At 29.7% G+C, this 23,456-nt stretch overlaps 5 protein-coding genes across 12 annotated transcripts; 4 read left to right on the top strand and 1 right to left on the bottom strand.

Annotated features, from left to right (window-relative positions):
* Positions 1–58: 58 nt before the first annotated feature.
* Positions 59–7,052, top strand: LOC105430475 (polypeptide N-acetylgalactosaminyltransferase 1). 3 transcript variants are annotated; one of them, XR_016138971.1, is made up of 12 exons: positions 59–1,494; positions 1,947–2,135; positions 2,778–2,944; positions 3,502–3,676; positions 3,847–4,177; positions 4,313–4,498; positions 4,560–4,808; positions 4,898–5,044; positions 5,119–5,309; positions 6,165–6,309; positions 6,386–6,561; positions 6,780–7,052. XR_016138971.1 is itself a non-coding variant. In XM_089075772.1 (10 exons), the coding sequence occupies exons 1-9, from the start codon at positions 1,289–1,291 to the stop codon at positions 5,266–5,268; spliced, it is 1,800 nt and encodes a 599-aa protein (XP_088931898.1). In that variant the 5' UTR covers positions 59–1,288; the 3' UTR covers positions 5,269–5,309; positions 5,435–5,610. The 3 variants fall into 3 exon arrangements, 2 of the variants coding, with proteins under 2 accessions (XP_088931898.1, XP_088931899.1); XM_089075772.1 differs by lacking the exons at positions 6,165–6,309; positions 6,386–6,561; positions 6,780–7,052 and adding an exon at positions 5,435–5,610; XM_089075773.1 differs by lacking the exons at positions 6,165–6,309; positions 6,386–6,561; positions 6,780–7,052 and having other exon boundaries at positions 59–1,018; positions 1,079–1,494; positions 5,119–5,361.
* Positions 5,721–7,052, top strand: LOC105430563 (uncharacterized). The gene is made up of 4 exons (XM_089075788.1): positions 5,721–5,867; positions 6,165–6,309; positions 6,386–6,561; positions 6,780–7,052. The coding sequence occupies exons 1-3, from the start codon at positions 5,799–5,801 to the stop codon at positions 6,424–6,426; spliced, it is 255 nt and encodes an 84-aa protein (XP_088931914.1). The 5' UTR covers positions 5,721–5,798; the 3' UTR covers positions 6,427–6,561; positions 6,780–7,052.
* A 4,244-nt stretch (positions 7,053–11,296) lies between these two features.
* Positions 11,297–14,293, top strand: LOC148936558 (uncharacterized). Of its 4 annotated transcripts, none has more exons than XM_089076249.1 (3): positions 11,318–12,136; positions 12,763–12,986; positions 13,395–14,293. In XM_089076249.1, exons 1-2 carry the CDS (start codon positions 11,874–11,876, stop codon positions 12,959–12,961), a joined length of 462 nt encoding a protein of 153 aa, XP_088932375.1. In that variant the 5' UTR covers positions 11,318–11,873; the 3' UTR covers positions 12,962–12,986; positions 13,395–14,293. The 4 variants fall into 4 exon arrangements, with proteins under 4 accessions (XP_088932376.1, XP_088932375.1, XP_088932373.1 ...); XM_089076247.1 differs by having other exon boundaries at positions 11,320–12,136; positions 12,763–12,966; positions 13,311–14,293; XM_089076248.1 differs by having other exon boundaries at positions 11,321–12,136; positions 12,763–12,966.
* Positions 14,294–14,579: 286 nt separating this feature from the next.
* On the bottom strand, positions 14,580–22,905 carry mdu (mitotic spindle positioning protein meduse). 3 transcript variants are annotated; one of them, XM_089076244.1, is made up of 5 exons: positions 21,814–21,834; positions 17,979–18,116; positions 17,286–17,731; positions 16,711–16,876; positions 14,580–16,559 (listed from the first exon to the last, which is right to left on the bottom strand). In XM_089076244.1, exons 1-5 carry the CDS (start codon positions 21,817–21,819, stop codon positions 16,458–16,460), a joined length of 858 nt encoding a protein of 285 aa, XP_088932370.1. In that variant the 5' UTR covers positions 21,820–21,834; the 3' UTR covers positions 14,580–16,457. The 3 variants fall into 3 exon arrangements, with proteins under 3 accessions (XP_088932370.1, XP_088932372.1, XP_088932371.1); XM_089076246.1 differs by lacking the exon at positions 21,814–21,834 and adding an exon at positions 19,546–19,633; XM_089076245.1 differs by lacking the exons at positions 14,580–16,559; positions 16,711–16,876 and adding an exon at positions 16,913–17,015 and having other exon boundaries at positions 21,814–22,905.
* On the top strand, positions 14,612–15,582 carry LOC105430478 (ejaculatory bulb-specific protein 3-like). The gene is made up of 3 exons (XM_089076251.1): positions 14,612–14,798; positions 15,074–15,274; positions 15,393–15,582. The coding sequence occupies exons 1-2, from the start codon at positions 14,612–14,614 to the stop codon at positions 15,262–15,264; spliced, it is 378 nt and encodes a 125-aa protein (XP_088932377.1). The 3' UTR covers positions 15,265–15,274; positions 15,393–15,582.
* Positions 22,906–23,456: the final 551 nt, after the last annotated feature.

Below are 23,456 nucleotides of genomic sequence, written 5' to 3'. Positions count from 1 at the left end.
AAGGAAAGATCTTGTGAATTAAATTTTAAAGTCATAACTAACAACAATTTATACAACAAATCTATTTTTTGATAAAAACTAATAAAATTTTAATTTCATACATAGTTGCAACAGATATGTAAAAAAATGCATTAAATAATGATTTTTTTTTACTTTGAAAAAAGTGCCTCAACTAAATTAGATTCAAATTTATCATCATAAAACAGCAATAGTTTTGTGACACCTTGTATAGTAACTTTCACTTTAATGTGTTTATTATTGCATGGAATTAAATACAAATCCAATTTATTTACACCAACATGTGTGCGTGTGCATGTTAATACATATATGACATGCTTCAATTTTTTAATAAAATATAAAATAGTAGGAGCATAACAATTTTATTGCTATAAATTTTCGATAAAGAAAAATATCCAATTTGTCAACAAATCCGAGCAAAAAAATTACCCAAGTTGATATTAATTGCATTTGCATTAAATTCATATTTTGCTAGCAAAGTCTCTGCTTATATAATCTGACCACTAATTAGCAGGTACTGAATAGAATTTATTTTTTAATCACATTTAAATGGTTACATATATGTATATATATATATATATATGTATATGTATATGAAACAATAAATTCTATTTTCTGTAATTTATCATTATATTAATAAATTCCGTTACATTTGAGCTGATATTCTGCCAATGTAATGTAATTTATACAGACTGCAAAATTTTTCATTTTGACAAATGTGCTATTTGGATTAATATTATATAATACTGTATTCTGATCCTGTAAATTTATAAAAACGAGGAAGAAGAAAAAAGCGATAGACGGATATATGTCTATTAAGTGTAATACTATACAACCGGTTAGAGCAGTCCTGTTACGGATACTGATATATACGTAAATTTAACCTTTTCCTCCCTTTCTCTCTTTTCCTCACGTTCATAACGGGCAATTGTATCGAGCATATTGTTAATATCGCAACATTTGCATCGTTCTTATCGCATTAATATGATAATTTTCAAACGTGTGTACTAAGTAGGTTACAGAAATGTTTTCATACTAAATTTCGATTCACCTGTTGCAGATGTGTACATGATGTGAGCTGAATATATGATCTACCTTACACGTTTGACAAGTGATGCTTCACCATAACCTAACGTGTGTTGACAATATCTGCAATTTCTTCTCAGTGAAGAGGAAAACATCATCAAGAGTATTTTCAGTATTGACTACACAACAATTAATATATGCCAATTACTTGGTAATTTTCTTCATGATGGTATATTCCTAAAAAATGGTGCTTATTCGTCGCAAAACTTGGTTGAAATGGTCATTTTGCATACTGTATATAATTGGCCTTTTAATTATTGCTAAACAAATATTTCGTGCGAATGACGAACCTAGGATTTATAAAGAACAGTTTCCATTTCCAAGAGATGGCAATAATTCTCAAAAACAGAAGGACGTAGACATTGCGTTAGGGAGATTACAAATGGAAAGGTAAATTATCTAATCACAATTTTCTGTATAATTTTTCATTTATCAATTAAAAGAACTGCTTTTATTAATTAAAGTACTAATTAAATCTTCAGTAAATTAAATCTTCAAGTAATCTTTCTGTAATATATTAAATAATTACAACAAATTGGCAATAAATCTGATATCATTTATGTATATATTTAGTGCTTTATTAATAAAAATTGAGCACTCTCTGTCATTTCATAAACATTCAAAGAAAGTAAATTATTTAAATGATCACAAAACAAATTTTGTTTAATTTCTACAATTAATTTGACTAGATTCAGTTATATCTCTGTTGACATTTTGCTAATAAAATTTATTTTGTAAAATTTGCTTTGTAGATTAGATTATCTTAATTAAAATATATTAATATAATATTAATTAAATAATATACTAGGTTAACATAATAATAAATTGAAATGATATTTTAGCTATGAGCAACAGATATTAAAATTAGAACGTGGTGTTGTACCTGGACTTGGAGAAAATGGAGAACCTGCATTTTTGTATGGAAGAGATAAAAGTCTAGGTGAAGCAGCACTTGCAAAAAAAGCATTGAATGTTATTCTCTCAAATAAGATATCATTAACTAGAAAATTACCAGATGTACGCAACCCACTGTAAGAACTTAAAATATATATATATATATATAATTTAAAATATATATAATATCTGAAAAAATTATTTCTATGAATATGTCGATAGAATTATATCAGAAAATTATCATTATTAAATCATCTTTTTGGTTTTTTATTTTGTTTTTTATTATCTGATAAATTTTTGATAAATTTTCTATCTTATATTATTTAGCATGTATTTATTTAGTATTATTTATTACATATTTAAAATCAGTATTTATATTTGAATATTTTATTGGATTTGATATATTCATTTATATTCATTTTTTAGCAAAAAAATTTATTTGTTTAAATTTCATATTATAATTTTCATGATAAAATACGATAATTTATACAGAATGCGAAATTTTTTAATCAAATTAAAATATGATATATATATATATATATATATATATATATATATATATAGTTATTTAGATTAATATATAATTGAAAATGAAAGAAATAAATAATATTTCTATGTCAACAAAAAGTTAATTAAAATGAAAGATTACAATAAAGTTTTATTAGATCTGAATCTATTTCTATTATCTTTTATTTTAAGCAGATTTATATATATAAATGTATAGAACATCTTTTTTCTTTTGTGTTTCTAACACAATATATATAAACTTTATATTCTAGATGTGCAAATCTTACATATGACAGATTATTACCAAGTGCTAGTATAATAATTATTTTTTATAATGAACCATGGAGCGTTTTATTACGTACAGTACACAGTGTCTTAAAAGGTTCTCCACCAAATTTGTTAAAAGAAATTATTTTGGTGGATGATCATAGCGATGAAGGTATCAAAATTATTAATATGAATTAATATATTAATAATTTTTTAAAATGTATATTTGTCACATAAGTTGTATATTGCATATTATTTATGTCCAGCAATAATATCTCACACAAACATTATAAAATGTTTTTTTTATCAAATTGTTATATAGGATAAATTATTACATAAGAATGATGTATATAACCTGGTTAATATTTAATATTATTAACAAGATTATTTGTTTAATGTTATTTACAAACGGCTGTATTGAACAATTAATGTTATATAATATTAATATTATAGAATGGCCCAATAATTATGATACAATCGGAAAGGGAATGATTCCTCTTGAAAAAAATAAATCGAAAATATAAAATAAAAGTTTTATATAAGGCTTTATTTTTGAGAAAATTTCACTTAAAAAATTAGTTAAGTACTGTATAGAATCATGAGATTTTATTAAACAAATTCTTATATAAAAAATTTTTATTTTATTTTTGATTTATTTTTTCAAAAAAATGATCCCAATTCCGATTATACCATAACTAGATTACACTATAAATTAATTTTTTATTGTAGAAGAACTTCAGGGACAATTGGATTATTATCTTTCAACGCGTTTACCTGCTAAAGTAAAATTACTCAGGTTACCATTTAGACAAGGATTAATACGTGCTCGTCTTCATGGGGCTAAAAATGCTTTAGGCGATGTTCTTGTCTTCCTGGATGCACATTGCGAAGTTATTAAAGACTGGTATTTTAAATTGGTATCAATTTGACTAAAAGATACTTTCTCTCTACTTTTTTCTTATATCTGATTTTTTATTTCTTAAATAATAAAATAACTGTGAAAGAACATGAAGACTAAAAAAGAAAGAAAGAGAGGAAGAAATTTATTAATAGAAACATTTTAATATAATGCAGGTTACAACCTCTACTACAGCGAATAAAGGATAATAAAAATGCTGTATTAATGCCAATAATTGATAACATTTCTGAGGAGACATTAGAATACCTTCACGATAACGAAGCATTTTTCTTTCAAGTTGGTGGATTTACATGGTCGGGGCATTTCACATGGATAAATATTCAGAAACATGAACTCGAGTCACGTTTATCTCCTGTATCACCAACTAGATCTCCTACTATGGCGGGCGGATTATTTGCTATTAATAGAAAATATTTTTGGAAAATTGGTAGTTACGATGATAAGATGGATGGTTGGGGAGGCGAAAATTTAGAAATTTCTTTCAGAGTGAGTAAACTTTTCTAAAGAAATTTGTTTTATTAAATCTATATTGTAGATTTAATAATTGCACGCATATGCCAAAATGTTATACTGATTTAATGAAATTTTATGTTCTTAATAAATATTGGTACTTTTAAATAGATTTGGCAATGTGGTGGTTCACTAGAAATTATTCCTTGCTCTCGAGTTGGCCACATATTTCGAAACTTCCATCCATATAAATTTCCAAACGATAAAGATACGCATGGAATAAATACTGCTCGTTTAGCATTTGTATGGATGGATGATTATAAAAGATTATTTTTACTTCATCGTAGTGAGTTCAAGGTAAGATATTATGTAATTATTTCAGAGACCTTACATTTATACAGATAAATAAAATCCATAGGACAATTCAAAACTTATTGGAGACTTAAGTGAACGTTTGAAATTACGAAAAAGACTCAAGTGCAAAAGTTTTAAATGGTATCTTGATAATGTTTATCCAGAAAAATTCATTCCTGATGAAGATGCAATAGCTTACGGCCGTGTCAGATTGCGCCATAGACGCCTATGTTTAGACAATCTGCAACACGAAGAAGATAAACCATATAATTTAGGTTTATATAATTGTCACAACAAATTATTTCCGAGTCAGGTATGCAAATATTAACACATTAGTGTTAACATCACATTCAAGTTAACATCAACTTAAATTTAAATATTTGTTTTATTCGGGCAATTTAGTTGTTCTCATTGAGCAATTCTGGTGAATTACGGAGAGAAGATACGTGTGGAAGGGTATTGGATATTGATAATTCAAAACCGCACGCACAAGTTCAAATGTCTGACTGCAACAATGAAAAAGGTGGAAAAGAATGGGTATTAACAAAGGTATTGTATTATCTTTTTATATTAACAAATGTTTTTGTATCATAAGTGATTTAAAAATATATTTTTCATCATAGGATGGCAAAATAATACATGTAGAAACAGGTCTCTGTCTCGATGGTACTAAAGTGTATAGGAATGAGGACGTACAAGCAACTCGCTGCGCTGATTTACCAGATCAGTTTTGGATATTTGATTTCTATGCCAATAAAAAGTTATCTACATAGCATATATATGTATAGTTCATATATTGTATAGTTTATCTAAGGTATATTCTGTTGCTCGTATAAAATAAAAATTTTTTTACTCTCTACAAAAAATATTGACTAATCATCAAGGGAAAAACTTTTATTCTTTTTTTCCGATAATTCCCAAAATAAATTTCTGATTCAGAAAAGAAAGTCAACATCACGGATACAAGTCGAATTCAAAGATCCTACTTTGTCAAGGAAATTTTTCACTTCGCAAAACAATTGCTTAAGATATAATTGTTGTACTTTTTGCCGTGTATTCCATTGTAAATAAATTGTATAAAAAGAGTTTTTAATTATATATTTTTTAAGCAACTACATTTTTTTTATATCAATAATTTTAACTTATTCCATACATAAAATATATAGAAAATAAATTAAAAAGCAATATAAAAATTAATTAAAACGTACAGTTTTCAATATAAGATAAGATGGAAAAGGAAGACATAAATATGTTTTAAATAATAAATTAATTAATAATTAATTAAATAAACAAATAAAGTTTTATGGGTGATCAATGGGGTAAGGTGGATGTCAGATTTTCATTCTGTGCTGTCGCCACATTATCACTTTTGGTAAATATCATTGAGGATGCATAAAGCATCCACAAAATTTAAGTGTTTTAAAATAGTAACGATCTGATTTTTCAAATCAAAATCTGATCTTGAAATATATTTTCAAAACTTTTTTTTTTAATTTTAAGTGACATATCCTTTAAACTTATTAGCTCTTGTAAATTTAAAAGTGATATATATTTGACTCAAAAAATTATAAAACACATATTAGAAAAAGTAAATTTAGCAGAACTTTCTTAAATTAAATATTTTTAAAAAAAATTAAACCAACTTCTTCACATATTGCTAATGTTCCAGAACCGTTTAGACGCGATAGATGTTGAAAAAGCAGTGCAATTTGTATTAAAATGTATGAATTTTGATGGGGGATTTGGTTCAAAACCAGGATCTAAGAGTCATGCAGGTTTAATTTATTGCAGCGTCGGATTACTTTCAATTACAGGTATGTACAAGAATATATACAGAAGATGTATATTGAATATTATTTATAACACATTTATAAAACATTTTTTCTCCAGGGCATTTGCATTTGATAGATGCTGACCGCTTAGGATGGTGATTATGTGAGAGACAGCTACCTTCGGGTGGTTTAAATGGCAGGTCTGAAAAGTTACCGGATGTATGTTATTCTTGGTGGGTGCTGTCGACGTTAACAATTTTAGGTCGTCTGCATTGGATAGATAAAAAAGGCATGGTAAATAATTGTTTTTATTGAATAATATTTTATGAGATTTTAAATTAAATTTATCAATCTACATTATCTATTAAAAATTTTCTTGTAACTGTTTATAATTTCATTATTATCTCTACATTAGATGATCAATATTTAAAACAAATTTTCATATAATCAAAATCCGATCTTAGATAAACATCATGAGTAATATAATTTTTATTTCTATTTTTCATTTACAGATAGATTATATTTTAATTTGTCAAGATGTCGAAACTGGCGGTTTTAGTGATCGGCCTGGTGATATGGTTGACCCTTTCCATACCTTATTCGGCCTCACCGCATTATCGTTATTAGATGAGAACTTTTCGTTGAAACCAATAAATCCTACTTATTGTATGCCAGAATATATAATCGAACGTTTAGGTCTTAAACCGTCGCGACTCGAAGCATGATTATATACTTGACATGTTTCACGATGTACATTATTTCCTATTTGTCAAATATAGGTAGATATAGGTAGATTTTTAAGAAAATATATTAATGTTTTTTCGTTTATTAACCATAATTCTTGTACGCAGAGCATTTATTCCTAATTGGATAAAAGTATACTAAAAATACTAAAATTATACTAAAATTAAAAAATTTAATACTTTGTATTAAATATATTAAATTTAATTCTTTATATTTAATATCATAAATATAAAATATTTCTTCCTCTTTTTTTCTTTTTATTTAATTTTTAAATGAGTGTATTCACATTCTCAAATGCGTATAACTTAATTTCAAAAAGCTTTATCTGCTGGGGGTAACAAGTTTGCATTTACAGTTTATTTATCAACGTACATTAAAACAGTGAATATAAAAATTTAATTAAATTTCCAACAAATGTCACTGACTTCACACTTATATATGGCAATATTATTTAGAGATGATGTGTACTTTTTGTATTTAAAGAGACAGATAATAAAACATTAACTTTGATTTAAATACAAAATTACTTTTCCTTTATTATTCCAGATATTTCAACGTCGTTTCAATTTCAAAATTTTGAAAAGATTCAAATAATGTTTTAACTACTAATTGATTACCGTTTGTAGATATTATTCATACACGTAGAAGAAAAAAATAATAATAACAAAATGAACGAAGCAATTAGAAGATAGTTTACAAAGTCGGCCTAAATAAATTTGATTTTTTTCATAAAGTAACACTATTCAGACAATACGATGTTTAAAATCAGAACATAAAACATTCTTAAAGAAATCTTAAAAATATTTTATATCTCAATTTTTTAGATATTATGTCCTGTGAGGTTATCCAATTGAAATTAACCTAAATATCGTTTTATAAATAACAAATAATTAATATATTAATACATTTAACGGCAATTTAACAATATAATAAATTTTAATTGAAAAATTTTTAATATAACTACTTGATTGTTTATTTAAAATTAAATCGAACATTTGTAATTTTTAATAATTTTATTCAAGTCGTGTTTTTCAAATAAGGCAAATTGATTGATATAGTATTTGCAAATATAAATATAGAAAAATACTTATATAATATAAAATATTTATATAAATCATAATCTTAATTATATGGAATACAATTATGATTATAAATTTTTTGCTTAAACACAAATCGATTTTTTTTTTAAAGTCGAAAACAAATTGTAATTTATTTCAATTTTCATTTTCTTGCGTACATATTTTGATTAAATAAATTATCTAAATTATAATCTATTAAAATAGTTCTTATTTGTGAGAGTCTCATTTTTGTTTATTTTTTAATTAAATCTACAAAAGGAAACTCAATATAATCGTTTGTTTATTTCATGTAAAATGGTTTTATTATTCAAAATATTTATATTTAATGAAAGGAATCAACATCGTAAAATCGCATTATTTCACGTGGCTTATATATCCACAATCGCCAAAGGATTACAATTTGACACATGACATTAATATCCGTAACACGTATTAAATGTTAATTGCTGTATATTATCATTTGTAATCATCTATTCGTTTAACGGAAATAATAAAAAATAGTGTCTATACATTTCATCTATACATGTATACATGTCTATAGATGCGGAAAACAATTTGGGGGCTAGATGGGAAAAACTATGTGGGGGCTAAATGGAAAAAACTAGATTGAGGCAATATGGGAAAAACTATGTGGGGGATAGATGGGAAAAACTAGATGGGAGCAATAAAGGAAAAACTATGCGGGAATTAAATGGGAAAAATCATTTGGTGACTAAATGGAAAAAACCTTGTGGGGGCTAAATAGGAAAAACTAAATGAGAGCAATATGGGAAAAACTATGTGGGGGACAGATGGAAAAACTAGATGGGAGTAATATGGAAAAAACTATGTGGAGGCAGGATGGGAAAAACTATATGGGGACTAGATCTTTCCCATCTAGCTCCCATTTAGTTTTTCCCATCTAGCGCCCACAAAGTTGGATGGGAATAGTTTTTCCCATACATTTCCCACATAGTTTTTTCCATATACTTCCCACATAGTTTTTCCCATATATTACCCACATCATTTTTTTCATATACCTCCCACATCATTTTTTCCCATATACTTCCCACATAGCTTTGCCATCTTCTTCCCACATAGTTTTCCAACTTCTTCCTTTTTCCCATCTAGTTCCCACATAGTTCTCCCCATCTTCTTCTCACATAGTTTTTCCAATCTTCTTCCCACATAGTTTTTCCCATCTTCTTCCCACATAGTTTTTCCCATCCTTTTCCCAAATAATTTTTCCCATCTAGTTCCCACATAGTTTTTCCCATCTTCTTCCCACATAGTTTTTCCCGCCTCGTTCCCACATAGATTTTCCCATCTTCTTCTCACATAATTTTTCCCATCTAGTTCTCATATAGTTTTTCCCATCTTCTTCCCACATAATTCTTCCCATCTAATTCTCACATAGTTTTTCCCAGCTTCTTCCAACATAGTTTTTCCCATCTTCTTCCCACACAGTTTTTCCCATCTTCTTCCCACATATTATTTCCCATCTTCTTTCCACATAATTTTTCCCATCCAGTTTCCACATAGATTTTCCCATCTTCTTCTCACATAGTTTTTCCCATCTTCTTCCCATATAGTTTTTCCCATCTTCTTCCCACATAGTTTTTTCCCACCTAGTTGCCACATAGTTTTTCCCATCTTCTTTCCACATAATTTTTCCCATCCAGTTTCCACATAGTTTTTCCCATCGTTTTCCCACATCGTTTTTCCCATCTAGTTCCCACATATTATTTCCCATCTTCTTTCCACATAATTTTTCCCATCCAGTTTCCACATAGATTTTCCCATCTTCTTCTCACATAGTTTTTCCCATCTTCTTCCCATATAGTTTTTCCCATCTTCTTCCCACATAGTTTTTTCCCACCTAGTTGCCACATAGTTTTTCCCATCTTCTTTCCACATAATTTTTCCCATCCAGTTTCCACATAGTTTTTCCCATCTTCTTTCCACATAATTTTTCCCATCTTCTTTCCACATAATTTTTCCCATCCAGTTTCTACATAGTTTTTCCCATCTTCTTTCCATATAATTTTTTGCATCCAGTTTCCAAATAGTTTTTCCCATCTTCTTCCCACATCGTTTTTCCCATCTCATTCCCACATAGTTTTTCCCATCTCGTTCCCACATAGTTTTTCCCATATTCTTCCAACATAGTTTTTCCCATCTTCTTCCCACATAGTTTTTCCCATCGTTTTCCCACATCGTTTTTCCCATCTCCTTCCCTCATAGTTTTTCCCATCGTTTTCCCACATCGTTTTTCCCATCTAGTTCCCACATATTATTTCCCATCTTCTTTCCACATAATTTTTCCCATCCAGTTTCCACATAGATTTTCCCATCTTCTTCTCACATAGTTTTTCCCATCTTCTTTCCACATAATTTTTCCCATCCAGTTTCCACATAGTTTTTCCCATCTTCTTTCCACATAATTTTTCCCATCCAGTTTCCACATAGTTTTTCCCATCTTCTTTCCATATAATTTTTTGCATCCAGTTTCCAAATAGTTTTTCCCATCTTCTTCCCACATCGTTTTTCCCATCTCCTTCCCACATAGTTTTTCCCATCTCGTTCCCACATAGTTTTTCCCATATTCTTCCAACATAGTTTTTCTCATCTTCTTCCCACATAGTTTTTCCCATCTAGTTCCCACATAGTTTTTCCCATCTTCTTCCCATTTAGTTTTTCCCATCGAGTTCCCACATAGTTTTTCCCATCTTCTTCCCACATAGTTTTTCCCATCTAATTCCCATATAATTTTTCCCATCTTTTTCCCACATAGTTTTTCCCATCTTTTTCCCACATAGTTTTTCCCATCTTCTTCCCACATAGTTTTTCCCATCTAGTTCCCACATAGTTTTTCACATTTTCTTCCCACATAGTTTTTCCCATCGTTTTTCCCATCTCCTTCCCTCATAGTTTTTCCCATCTTCTTCTCACATAGTTTTTCCCATCTTCTTCCCACATAGTTTTTCCCATCTTCTTCCCACATAGTTTTTCTCATCTTCTTCCCACATAGTTTTTCCCATCTTTTTCCCACATAATTTTTCCCATCTTTTTCTCACATAGTTTTTCCCATCTTCTTCCCATATAGTTTTTCCCATCTTCTTTCCATATAATTTTTTGCATCCAGTTTCCAAATAGTTTTTCCCATCTTCTTCCCACATAGTTTTTCCCATCTTATTCTCACATAGTTTTTCCCATCTAGTTCCCACATAGTTTTTCCCAGTTTCTTCCAACATAGTTTTTCCCATCTTCTTTCCACATAGTTTTTCCCATCTTTTTCCCACATAATTTTTCCCATCTTTTTCCCACATAATTTTTCCCATTTTCTTCCTACATAGTTTTTCCCATCTCGTTCCCACATAGCTTTTTCCCAGCTTCTTCCCACATAGTTTTTCCCATCTAGTTCCCACATAGTTTTTCCCAGTTTCTTCCAACATAATTTTCCCATCTTCTTTCCACGTAGTTTTTCCCATCTTTTCCCACATAATTTTTCCCATCTAGTTCCCACATAATTTTTCCCATCTAGTTCCCATATAGTTTTTCCCATCTAGTTCCCACATAGTTTTTCCCATCTTCTTCCCACATAGTTTTTCCCATATATTTCCCACATAGTTTTTTCCATATACGTCCCACATAGTTTTTTCCATATACTTTCCACATAATTTTCCCATATACTTCCCACATTGTTTTTCCTATATATAATACAATTAATTTTTAATTTCATCAGAGAGAGAATTGTGTTATGGTAACGCAATATTTTATATATAGTAAATTAATATCTTTATAATGAGTGACATTGCTAAGAAACGAAGAAACGAAGATTTATTAACACAAATGCGCATGCAACGTTTTCGTAAACGGCGTAAATTTCAATCAAATACAAATAATTTAGAGAAAGTCGACAATGCGAATATAAATCATACGTCTTCAAGAATTGATTCAAATATACGCGATATAAACTGTGAAATTCATGAAGAATGTGATAATATCTTACCTATCAATGAAGATGAAGAATCTTATTCAAACTCTGAAAACATCTTTTGGAATAAGTAAGTAAGTAATTCTAGTGAAATGTATTTTGATGAAAATGACAATAATGGAAAATATACTGAATTAAAACAATTAGCAATAAACATGGAAGAAAGTATTGATACATCTTTATTACGCAATGGGCTCTTAAATATAAAATAAAACAAAATTGTCTTGATGATTTGCTTAAAATATTACGAAAAATATATTACGAGTTTGCCTGATTTTCCAAAGACTTCAAAAACATTTTTGAAAACAATGTCTGCAGAATCTATCTATTATATCAAAAACATTTCTGAAGGAAATCAAGAAAGTCAATTTGTCTATTTTAGAATAACTAAATATCTTCAAACCATAGTTAATATTAATTTATATATACAAAATATAATAGAGTTCTTAATTAATATTGACGGTGTTCCGCTTTTTAGTTCTAGTAGCAAACAATTATGGCCAATCTTATGCAAAATATATTTTCAATCTGATGTATATGAACCATTTCTCATAGCAATATATTGTGCCAATCACAAACCATCTAATATACATAAATATTTTGAATCCTTTAAGAAATGATTAATTTATATCGTAAAGATATTTTAATAAATAAAAAGCATTTTCAAGTTCATATAAAAACATTTGTATGTGATAGACCAGCACGTTCTGTAATTAAATGTATTAAGAACCATGGAGGATATGCTTGCGAACGCTATAATGTTCCTGGAATAAGAATAAATAAACATGTTTATCCTTTAAATAATGACTGTCAGCGAACTGATCAATCATTTCGTAATGAAGAAGATCCTTTCATCATACAGGAACATCACCGCTCATCTTATTATCTGAAATAAATATGGTAACGATGTTTATAATATGGTAACTTGATTTTATGCATTTATGTTATCTCGGTATAATGGAGAAGATGTTTATGGATTTTTGGCTTAATATTAAATCAGCGCAAAAGCTCAGTAGTTTCTATTACTCTCAGTAATGCTGCCAAATTTATAGCTTGCGCAAAATTTACTTAAACTACAAAATCAGGTATCAGAAGAATTTCAAAGAAGTACGCGATCAATTACTGAAATAGCAAAATGGAAAGCTACCGAATTTCGTTTTTTTCTATTATATTGCGGATCAATTGTTATTTAAAAAAATGTTTAACGGAAGACTTATATAAACATTTTTTACTATTGCATATAGCTTGCCGCATATTATGTTCTCCAGAAACAGCTATAAAATGTAATGAACATGCAAAGCTATTTCTTTATTATTTTGTTGTTGCAGCACATCAGTTGTATGGCGAAGAAAGTCAGGTAATTAAATTAAATACACATAGTCTTGTTCATTTAGCCGATGATACTCTTAATATGCAATATTCTCGTAGTGAAATTACTGCTTTTCCATTTAAAAATACTCTTGGAAAAATAAAATTTTTAATAAGAAGTGGTAATCCCCATTGGCACAACTGTGTCGCCGTATACATAAAAGATTTTTTATTTTCAAAGAAAAGGTTACTATACTTATATCTATTGAAATTTTGAGAAACAAAGAAAAACAAGATAAATCAAGTATTGATATAAAAAAGCTGCGATACAAAAACTTCTATTATTACCACAAAATCTCCAAATAATACTGTATTACTTTTGAATAGAAAAATTTTGCAAGTAAACAATATATATTGTTATTCAAATAAGAGCGAAATTTATTTAAATGAAATTATTTTAAAAATTGTATTAAATCATGAATATACTTAAAAACCGCGTACTATCACGTTCTCTCTTAAAAGAACTTTACGTGACATAATGGATGAATCGATTCCGTATTTACAAATTATGTACAAATCAGCATAAATTGTTATATGACTGCAATGCAACGTATACATGACAGTTCACGTATTGTAAGTTATTTATGAGGATTAGATAAAAGAGCAGTAACAAGCGTGTGAAAACTTTGGTGATAAGACTTTTCTTTTTGATACAAAATCAAATGCTTCCTCATATAACTAGTTTAGAGACCATGGTGGACCATGTTTGAGTGTCATTGGCAGGGAAGGACCGCTTTCCAGACTTATTATCATCATCATATAACGCTAAATTGAACTTTTTTTTTTTGTAGAAATCGTGTTGTTCACGAAAACGTATTAAATAATCTAATTTTCATTGACTGAGTATCAAACTTTTTAGGTAAGGATAAATCTTATATATCATATTTCTTATTTCCGAAATTTTATTTTTTGTAAATTTCTTATATTTATATAAAAGCATTTTTTAGCTATTGTAACTTTTCTAATTAAAAATATACTCCTGTTTCGTATAATTGCATTAAAAAATGATTGAATTATTAAATAGATTAATACTACAATTTCATTTTATTTCATCCATTTGCATTCCACCAAAAGTAAATATATCAATATTCTTACTCAAAATAATTAACGACGATATTAAAGAATAATGAATTGTAATTTATACAAGTTGTTACAGAGAGAAAAATTCGTATAAAAGATGAGACTCGTATTTGTGGTGTTCGGTCTCGTGTTTTCTGGATTCGTTTCAGGGATAGAATATTATTCCGATGCATTTGATAAGATAGATGTGGATGCAATTATTAATAGCAACCGTCTTTTAAATCAATATATCGACTGCCTTTTCGATAAAGGTCCTTGCACTGTCGATGGACGCAGCCTTAAACGTAAGTACGCACATATTGTATTTTAATATATTGTATTTTTTATTGTATTTTAATATATTATGATAATTTTATATTGTATTTATTTTGTATTATTTATATTGTAATATAAATAATATTTTATTTAAAAAAGGAATATCGTACTTGAATAAGAGGAAAAAAAATATTTAAAAAATAATTGATATTCACAAATATGATTAGCGAAACATACTTATTCACGCACGCGCCTATATTTATATAAATACAATATAAATAAAATTCTTAAATTTTTTGCGTAGTTATACTCCCAGATGCGTTAGCTACAAAATGTGAAAGATGCACCGAGAAACAACAATACATGGCAAGAAAAATAAGCAATTATTTGAGAGAACATAAACCAGATACTTGGACAGCATTTCTTGAAAGATTCGATCCTGATAAAATATATATTGCATCTTTCAAACAATTTCTAGAGCAAACAAAGCCTTAATCTTCATTTGGTTAGTTTTTTTAATATATGCATGTTTTTCGAATGCATATTTTGAATACATGTAATATTAAATCTATAAAATCTTTTAAGATAGTAATATATCAAACAAAAAGTTTTCGATATTTCAGAAATTTCAACGAAAGATATCTCATGTCGTAAAAGATTGACATTGAAAATTAGATTTAAGTGAATTATTTCATAAATTGTAATATATCATGTATCAACATACCAATACAACATTTACATTGTAACAAATATCATATTATATAAATATGAATAGATAAATGATTATAATAATAAATTGTAATTTTCCAAAAATATACAATTATCATACCTTTGACATTTGCACATTGTAAAACTGGTACATAAATATATTACACATTACAAAGCTTAAATGTCTAACTGTTGATTTCATATAATTGAAAATAATGGTAATGCCAATGAATAATTTTATTTGTAATTATATAACAATAATTTTATTGTTAGAACCTATATTTTTGATAATATAACAAAATGATGGAATAAAATAATAGAACGATGAAAATAATCTGTAAATGTTGAAAATAATTTTGTATATAATATTCTGTAATAATTATCAATTGCACATATTCGATATTACGATTTTTACATGCAGGTATTCATTAAATATCTTATTTTTACAACTAGTCCTTAATACATATACATGTAATATCATACATGTGCTAATCGAATGAGCTTTTAATCACAACATTTTACACTTACAAAGTTATATTAGACGGTATAAAAATTTTAGTCACTTGCGAGTGAGGATATTTTACGTATTACATTTCTATTAATTCAATTTACAACGAAACAAAATATGTCCTACTTACTTTCTCAAAAAGATTCTTCAAGTTTATAAGAAGATGCATTTTAATATTTAGTCAGCAAAATTAATATTGAAAATGCCACCGTAATATAGTATATTTATAATTTTCAAACATAAAAAAATCATTAATTTGTAAATAAACTATATAACAAAAACAAGAAAATATCCATACATTTATATACTTTAAGAAAGATGGAGCAAAATTTTATTACAATATAAACAGTCGTTTACTGTAATATTAATAAATATTATTGATTTACAATCAATGATTTAAACAAATAATGACAATATAAAGATGAGGCTAGAGTTGATATCTGCAAACTGCTATTTTAAATTCATAAAACTTTCAAAAATAGCTATCTTTTTCGTTGTTATTTTCCATAGATCTCTTGGCAGCTATCAAATTCTCCCATTGCGCAATGAGTGTATTACGACGTCGTGGATTAGGCTATAGATAATAATAAGATTTGTTGTTATTTACTATTAAGTTATCGATAAAAACGTTTCAAAGAAATATTTTCAATATAAATTAACATTTTCATTGTAAATTACCATTTATTTGCTTGTTTTGATGGTAATTGATAATCGAAACATCTTACCTTATGTTTTCCCTTATGTTCTCTCTCAATTTCATCCTCATTTAAAGTATTAGTGGAAGCACCACTTCTAAGGGAACTAGAGCCATCGTAAATATCGGAATCATTATCATTTTCTATATCGAGTAGATTTGGCTGAGATTTTGCCAACATTTGCGATCTCATCAATCTAAAAAGAAAACAAGCTTTACATAAATCAGTTTGAGTTTGGAAATTACTAATTAAATGAATAAAATTCCTTTTATATTTTTATTATATGATGCAATAAATTACCTTGGTAATATGATACTATATCCTTACAACGTTTCCTTCATTGTAAGCAAAGTCAGATATTAAGAAAATTATTTAAGTCAAAATTATTTAAGTTTGTAGCAATGATTGTTACAGAGAATTATAACTATAATAATTGAATCTTCTTAAATAATTCAAAAATTATTCAAAAATTATTCTTAAAAAATTAAAAGAGAGAAGTTGATCTCAGATTGCAGATTTTTAAATTATTATTTGAAAAACATATTTTGAACCACACATTTATGTAAATACGTATGCCGAATTTTTCGATCTAAAAATTTCAATACCTTAATTCGTTTTCTCGTTCTCTCATGTCATGCAATTCCTTTTGAATCTTCTGCTCGACAGGAATATATCCTTTTCTTGACAGTGGCTTTTTTGGCTCGTCATCCGGCTCCAATGGTATCTCCAGTGTTCTGTTGAAAGCCTTGATACTCAGAGGATTGAGCGTGATGATAGGCGTTACGGAAGGGCTCAAATTGTCGTTGTTCGACAATTTGTTTTTATAGAGTTTTCCGCGCGTAGCCAAAAATCTATGCATTAGACCCTTTTGACTTGGCGTATTTGCAAAACGCAGCGGTTGTGGCGTTGTGCGTGTAAATATCACGCCATTCGTCATCTTTGGCGTCAAGTTTGGTGACAGCGGCGAGAGGCTGACTGCTTCTAGTATTTGTGGCGTGGACGTCGTCCTCTTCAACTTGCCCGAGACTAGAGCTTGCGGCATACGACGCACCTAGGCGATAAAAATCACTTGTTAAAGATTTTGATATACATATAAAAAATTATTTTTACTTAACAACAACTTCAAAGATATTTTCATCTTTTTCCTTAGGCATTTGGAACTCGAGGGAAAATATTTTTTTATTTTTATATGAACGAAAAAAAGGATGTTGAATATACGAGAGTTTTAGATATAAAAAAATTGTGAACACTAATCATTAAAGTTTTGTCTTGTTTTGGAGCATGCCTTTTGAAGATACCTTGGAATCCACGGTCTCGTGAGATGTAGTTTTAATGCTACCCACATTCCGCAATTCGTGTTCCCTTTCGGTGACTTCTTCAATCTCTCTTTGTATTCTGTCCGTCGCCTTCTTTAGCTGCTCCTGTCTATGCTCCGCCTGTGTGTGCATACAGAGCAATTCTTATGTAAAAATGAAAAACGCCATATCCATTCAACTCTAACTTTCCTCAAAAATGTGTGAAATTAAAATTCAATACTTTTGACCAGAATTCTAATTCCTTTACAAAAAGATTCTTCAGAAATTTCACACTATTGATAAAAAAAGCTGCATTAAAATTGCATTTAAAAAAACAAAGTATTATCACCGTTATCCAACATCAAAGATCAAGTAGTTGTAAAGAATTTATCTGATTCTTTTTCATTGAGTATTAGAGTGTCTGATAATTGATCTGCGAGAGCGAGAGAGAGAGAGAGAGAGAGAGAGAGAGAGACGCGGTGTCTTTTAAACTTTTATGTTGTTCATAATGTTAAATATATCTTTCCATCTATATATCTACCCTAAATTCTCTTGATATCTTTCATCGCATTTAGATATCTTGACATTCGACGCTAATTAATGGATCGATTAGAAATCATTGATGGACAAATAAGTACGTTATTTCATCCAAATAATATTTTCAAGAAATTGCATTTACGTTTATGTACATGCGGCAACTGAAGCTGAAAAAGTTTTCAACGGTGCAACAAATTGCAACAATAATCATTTGTTATCGATCGCATATCGAGCTTTATCACTTTATCTCTGGAAAAAATTATATCGCGTCTTTCTGCTCAACACGTCATTATAAAATATCATGAAACGAACAGATAAAATGACGCATTTTCTGAAAAAACGGACGGACGGATCTAAATTTGATCGAACGATAATTGTTCGCAAAAATCAAGGCTGTTGTCAAACGCTTTCTTTTAATATCAGTAAACACATCTATCTTTTAATAAAATCTTTTTCTTTCATGATTTTCTTTAACTTGTTCCGTTCCGTTTCAGATATTTTACACTCAAGTTTTAGAATTCTATTTCTTTTATTTTACTTTCTATTTCATTTATTCATTGATTTATAAATTTTTACATTCATTCAGGTACTATTAACCCGACGTTACTAAAGAAGATTGTGACCAAGTAATTCCAAATAATAATTATTTTCACAGCTGCTCTCAATGTAACTAAAAATTATTAATAATTTTATTTTTATTAATTTCAATTTAAGGAACAAATTTCATTTCATTTAAAATATTTAAAAAAATATTACGATTTGAATTTTTAGATTAACCGAGGTTTAATAAATCCCATCTTAGCATACTTTCTCCCGAATGAAAAGATCATCTGAGCAAATTTTTGATTTTTGGCGATGATCAATTGCCCCCTCCTCCACCCCCCTCCCTCCCCGAAAAAGTCAAATCAGACTTAATACTATTTCGTTGTTTCTGAAAAGACAAGAAAAAGACTGTGAAAGAAGAATTGTGCTCTATGGAGGACGAAGCAAGAGAAGAATTGTTACCACGACTAGTGCATCAAAAATTTCTCACGAGAATTTCCAGCTACGCCAGTCAGGAATGCTGTCCACAGAAAACCGAGTGAGCACTGACGGAGGTAACGGCTTAACTGTAATCATCGTTTCCCTTCTAAAAGAAATGGGCCACGACTCTTCCTACCACTCTTTCGTCTCTTTTCTCAACGTACATCTTCGCTTCCTACAAGATCGCCTGAATGACCGACTTAAGGACTCGATATGGACTCTCTCAATGTCGATTAAGATTTTAAGTTGTCCCGTTCTCTCTTTCTCTTCATTCACTCGGCATTACAAAATATAGACAATATTTAAGATTAAGATCGAAAAACTGTCTTGGGATTTACTTGTCCTCTCACATGTATGCGAAATATTAATTTCGCATACATATTTTTTAATTTTGACTCACAGTAAGACCAAAGGTCTATAACCACTATGTTAAGAATCAGTCATGTAAAATTTTTATCTCAAGTCAATTTTCTATAATTTCTTCTATTCTTATCATGAAATGATGTTATGTAATAATGATAACAGCTAGACTAAATTGTTAAATTAATTATTATAAATTAATAAATAATTAATTATAAATTATAATACATATATACAGTTTCTTTGACTTCTTCTATGGGATGTTTATATTTTTATATCGTATTTGGCAATAATATTACTCATAATAAATTTTATATTATTTTACATGATTGTATAACATTGCATCATACTAAATTGAATTAATTATAATTAAAAAGTCAATTAGGATGGTTAGCTTTCAAAGTTTTCGTTTGCTGGTTCTAACTTGTGACATATATTTATCGAAGAGCGCTGATTAGTGAAAGCGAAATTGTCACTTCAAATACACAGATAAAAACTATTACGGCTACAAAAGATATACATCTATTCCTTTCAACTCTTAAATGAAAATGGAATCTTCAACTTTAAAATATTTCATTCGAAAAAAATTCAAGAAACAAAGAGAAATAAGTAACATTATAAATAAAATTTCTTGTTAATAGAAACTTTAATTATATTTTTTAATTATATTTTTTAAGACACGTATCGTATACGCTAATGTGTATTCTCGTTGTAAAAGTACGTGCCTATACATTTATTATTATTATCTTATTGTTGTTGTTGTTGTTGTTCTTATTGACTTAAACTTATAAGTATATTATTGTTGATGCCTCATCATTTAAAGTGTAATTCTTCATAATATTATTTTCCTTATTCATTTCCTCATTTAATTCTTATACTTAAATAAATTATTATTGTTGTTATTATCATTACATCATATAACTACATTGTCTGAAAATTTTATTTATATTTTCCATTACTTAGCAATGTTATAAGTGCAAATCAATATGACATATTGGTTTGCAATAAAAGTACTAAATTAATGTTATAAATAAATTGATTGTAAAATAAGAGATATGAGAATGTTGCATAGGCGAATGAATGGAAATGTAAACATATTTGCAATGTCACACGCAACAATGTAAGTTGAAAGTAATTTTCTGATTGTGAGAGATAACTTCGTCCCTCCTTTTCTCTCTTAACGAAACTTAAATCCTTTATCTTATACCTAGACTTTCAGAATGTTAGAAGCATTACTCGAATCATAAAGTAGTGAAATAATTATTCAATATTATACTTTGATAATATTTTTCAAATTTTTTAATTTCTTCATTCAATATTTATATATAAATGCACAATTATTTTTATTACCTGTGATTTAGTTTTACGTCATTAATTTTTTTTAAGAAGAAAAAAAAACAGTTTAAATGATAAATATATGATAAAATCGAAATATAATGAAACAAATCTTTTCCTCAGGCACGTATACAGAAGAGGATTTTCTTTTGAATTGTAGATCCGCGTTTGCGTAACTCTCAAAATTCTCTTGTTGTTTGAACATTACGTTGTTTATATCACGTTGTTTATGACTGTGTGAATTTATTCCATTTAGTTTGTCGTATTTTCCAATTTCCTCAGTACACGCGTGTACTGCGTCTAACATTCTCAAATCTAGGATATATTTTATTTTATATTGAAAGCGTAAGAAATTGAAGCGTAAAAGGAAGCACCTGGAAAGGACCTGGTGCGGATTATCTATTAATTCGCACGTCGCCTGGACAAATTCTTCACGGAGATGCGCGGAGGTTGTCCGAGGCCGATCGCTCCGGAACTGTCGAAGTCCAAAGATATATTTCTGCCGAACGAGAGAAAGAGAGAGAGAGAGAGAGAGAGAGAGAGAGAGAGGAGAGAGAGAGAGAGAGAGAGAGGAGAGACTCACCTCCATTTCGAGCGTTTCCGCCCAGCGGGGATTGGGGAATGCGACAGCAAGCCGGCAACGACGATGAATCCGAACTGAATCTTTTATCAGGATCCTCCGCGGTAGACGCACGAGCGGTACGTCGACCTCGAAACGGGGAACAATTTCGTGCGCTTTATCTGATCGCGGGGCGCGGCGACGGGTAACGACGTCCCCGCTTATTATCATGCCTCGTACAACTAATATTACGTCACTTGTTCAATATTTACGCCGATGGCGCGTGTCCCGCGCGCACGCACCGGCGTATGGGAATGCCGTCTCGTGTCTCTCGCCTTTTCTTTTTCCGGGACGCGGAACGCGCGGCGCATCGTCCTCCACGTCCTCCGTTCCCCGCAAGGGACGTGCGAGTTTTCGTCGTGCCGGTGGAAACGCCGATGACGCCGCTCCGATTTCGCCAGATCCGAGATCGGGAGAGCCTCGCCTCGCCGTTTTAAACTCGAACTCGAATATATCAGCTGTGTCACACGTCAGTACCTCTCTGGTACTGACCGCTCGAGCCGTTCACGGAGTCGGACAATTCAATATCTCTCGAAGGTGATACGACGAAGGTGGGACGCGCATATGCCTCGCGTGGCTCGGCTGTTTTATCGCTACGAATCTGCGACGATTTTGATAATTTATGAAATTTATATAACAGGAGGACGCACGCAGAGCGGAGGCAGCCTCTCGCGTTACGCAAACGCGATTTCGCCCGGGTCTCGCGAACGCTGTCTCCTTTCCTGCTCCATTTTCGCAAAAGCGAGAATTCGGCTCGACACGGCGAACGCCACGGCTCGCTTTCCAAGTTCGTTTTTTTCTTTTTCTTTTTCTTTTTTCTTCAGGAGACCATCGCCAACTTCTCTTTCGCCGTAGATCACAATTCAGTGGATCCAGATAGGAGAGCGACGAGAGAGATCACACCGGCGCGACGGTTACACCTGTAACCGAGTCCTTACCGTTCACGACACTGAACGGCGAAGAAACGCGCCGAGCACGACAAACACAGCGTCCGCGCCACGTCCTGTAACAGTAAATACGTCAAGGAAACTCGTGCCGGGCCCGGCGCGATCCTTGGAATCGTGTGCGATACATCGTGTGCCTTATTATCTGATTATCAGACGGCAAAGAGAGTCTATCGAAAATCTATCGATTCTTCTGCAAATTTTGTCAGTAGAAAGACCGCGGGTTCGATACATTTGGTGTGTACCCTGACAAGAATAAATAAATATAAAAAAATTTTTTTATATATAATTATATAAAAAGAAGTATACAAAAAATTTTTTACCGGGCATTATTAATATAAATTTTGCTATATTATATAGGAGACGCGTAATATATAAAATATGTGTATATGAAAAAAAAACATATAATTACATATTTTTATATATGAATATATTCTACATATGCAGGGTGTTTTCTCAGATTTTCCGTAGCTGAAATAAGAAAGAAATGCCAAATTTTTATTATTATAAACATAAGTTTTAAAATGTTTTATTAAAAAGTTACGGTAAAAATATGAAATCTGCAAAAAACAATTTTTTATCCAACAAGTTTGCATTTCAAAATGCCATGTCAGTCCATGTCAACAAGCTTATAGCATATAAGTTTAACATGTATTTGAATTT

Source organism: Pogonomyrmex barbatus, unplaced genomic scaffold (genome assembly GCF_055798465.1).
Source record: "Pogonomyrmex barbatus isolate J1 unplaced genomic scaffold, ASM5579846v1 scaffold2, whole genome shotgun sequence".
NCBI classification, from domain to species: Eukaryota; Metazoa; Arthropoda; class Insecta; order Hymenoptera; family Formicidae; genus Pogonomyrmex; species Pogonomyrmex barbatus.
The sequence above is the reverse complement of the archived record's forward strand: the minus strand, read 5'-3'. Positions and strand labels throughout refer to the sequence as shown.

Excerpts from the sequence above, each read along its gene's own strand:
- LOC105430478 (XM_089076251.1), top strand. The coding sequence starts at position 14,612 with ATGAGACTCGTATTTGTGGTGTTCGGTCTCGTGTTTTCTGGATTCGTT. Across the intron at positions 14,799-15,073 it reads CGATGGACGCAGCCTTAAAC|TTATACTCCCAGATGCGTTA; the intron begins GTAAGTACGCAC and ends TTTTTTGCGTAG.
- LOC148936558 (XM_089076249.1), top strand. The coding sequence starts at position 11,874 with ATGAGTGACATTGCTAAGAAACGAAGAAACGAAGATTTATTAACACAA. Across the intron at positions 12,137-12,762 it reads GAAAACATCTTTTGGAATAA|ACCAGCACGTTCTGTAATTA; the intron begins GTAAGTAAGTAA and ends TGTATGTGATAG.
- LOC105430475 (XM_089075772.1), top strand. The coding sequence starts at position 1,289 with ATGGTGCTTATTCGTCGCAAAACTTGGTTGAAATGGTCATTTTGCATA. Across the intron at positions 1,495-1,946 it reads GGGAGATTACAAATGGAAAG|CTATGAGCAACAGATATTAA; the intron begins GTAAATTATCTA and ends ATGATATTTTAG. Across the intron at positions 2,136-2,777 it reads CCAGATGTACGCAACCCACT|ATGTGCAAATCTTACATATG; the intron begins GTAAGAACTTAA and ends TTTATATTCTAG.
- mdu (XM_089076245.1), bottom strand. The coding sequence starts at position 22,020 with ATGATAATAAGCGGGGACGTCGTTACCCGTCGCCGCGCCCCGCGATCA. Across the intron at positions 17,732-17,978 it reads ACGAGACCGTGGATTCCAAG|GTGCGTCGTATGCCGCAAGC; the intron begins GTATCTTCAAAA and ends TTTATCGCCTAG. Across the intron at positions 17,016-17,285 it reads GAACGAGAAAACGAATTAAG|GAAACGTTGTAAGGATATAG; the intron begins GTATTGAAATTT and ends CTTACAATGAAG.
- LOC105430563 (XM_089075788.1), top strand. The coding sequence starts at position 5,799 with ATGGGTGATCAATGGGGTAAGGTGGATGTCAGATTTTCATTCTGTGCT. Across the intron at positions 5,868-6,164 it reads TCGCCACATTATCACTTTTG|AACCGTTTAGACGCGATAGA; the intron begins GTAAATATCATT and ends CTAATGTTCCAG. Across the intron at positions 6,310-6,385 it reads CGGATTACTTTCAATTACAG|GGCATTTGCATTTGATAGAT; the intron begins GTATGTACAAGA and ends TTTTTTCTCCAG.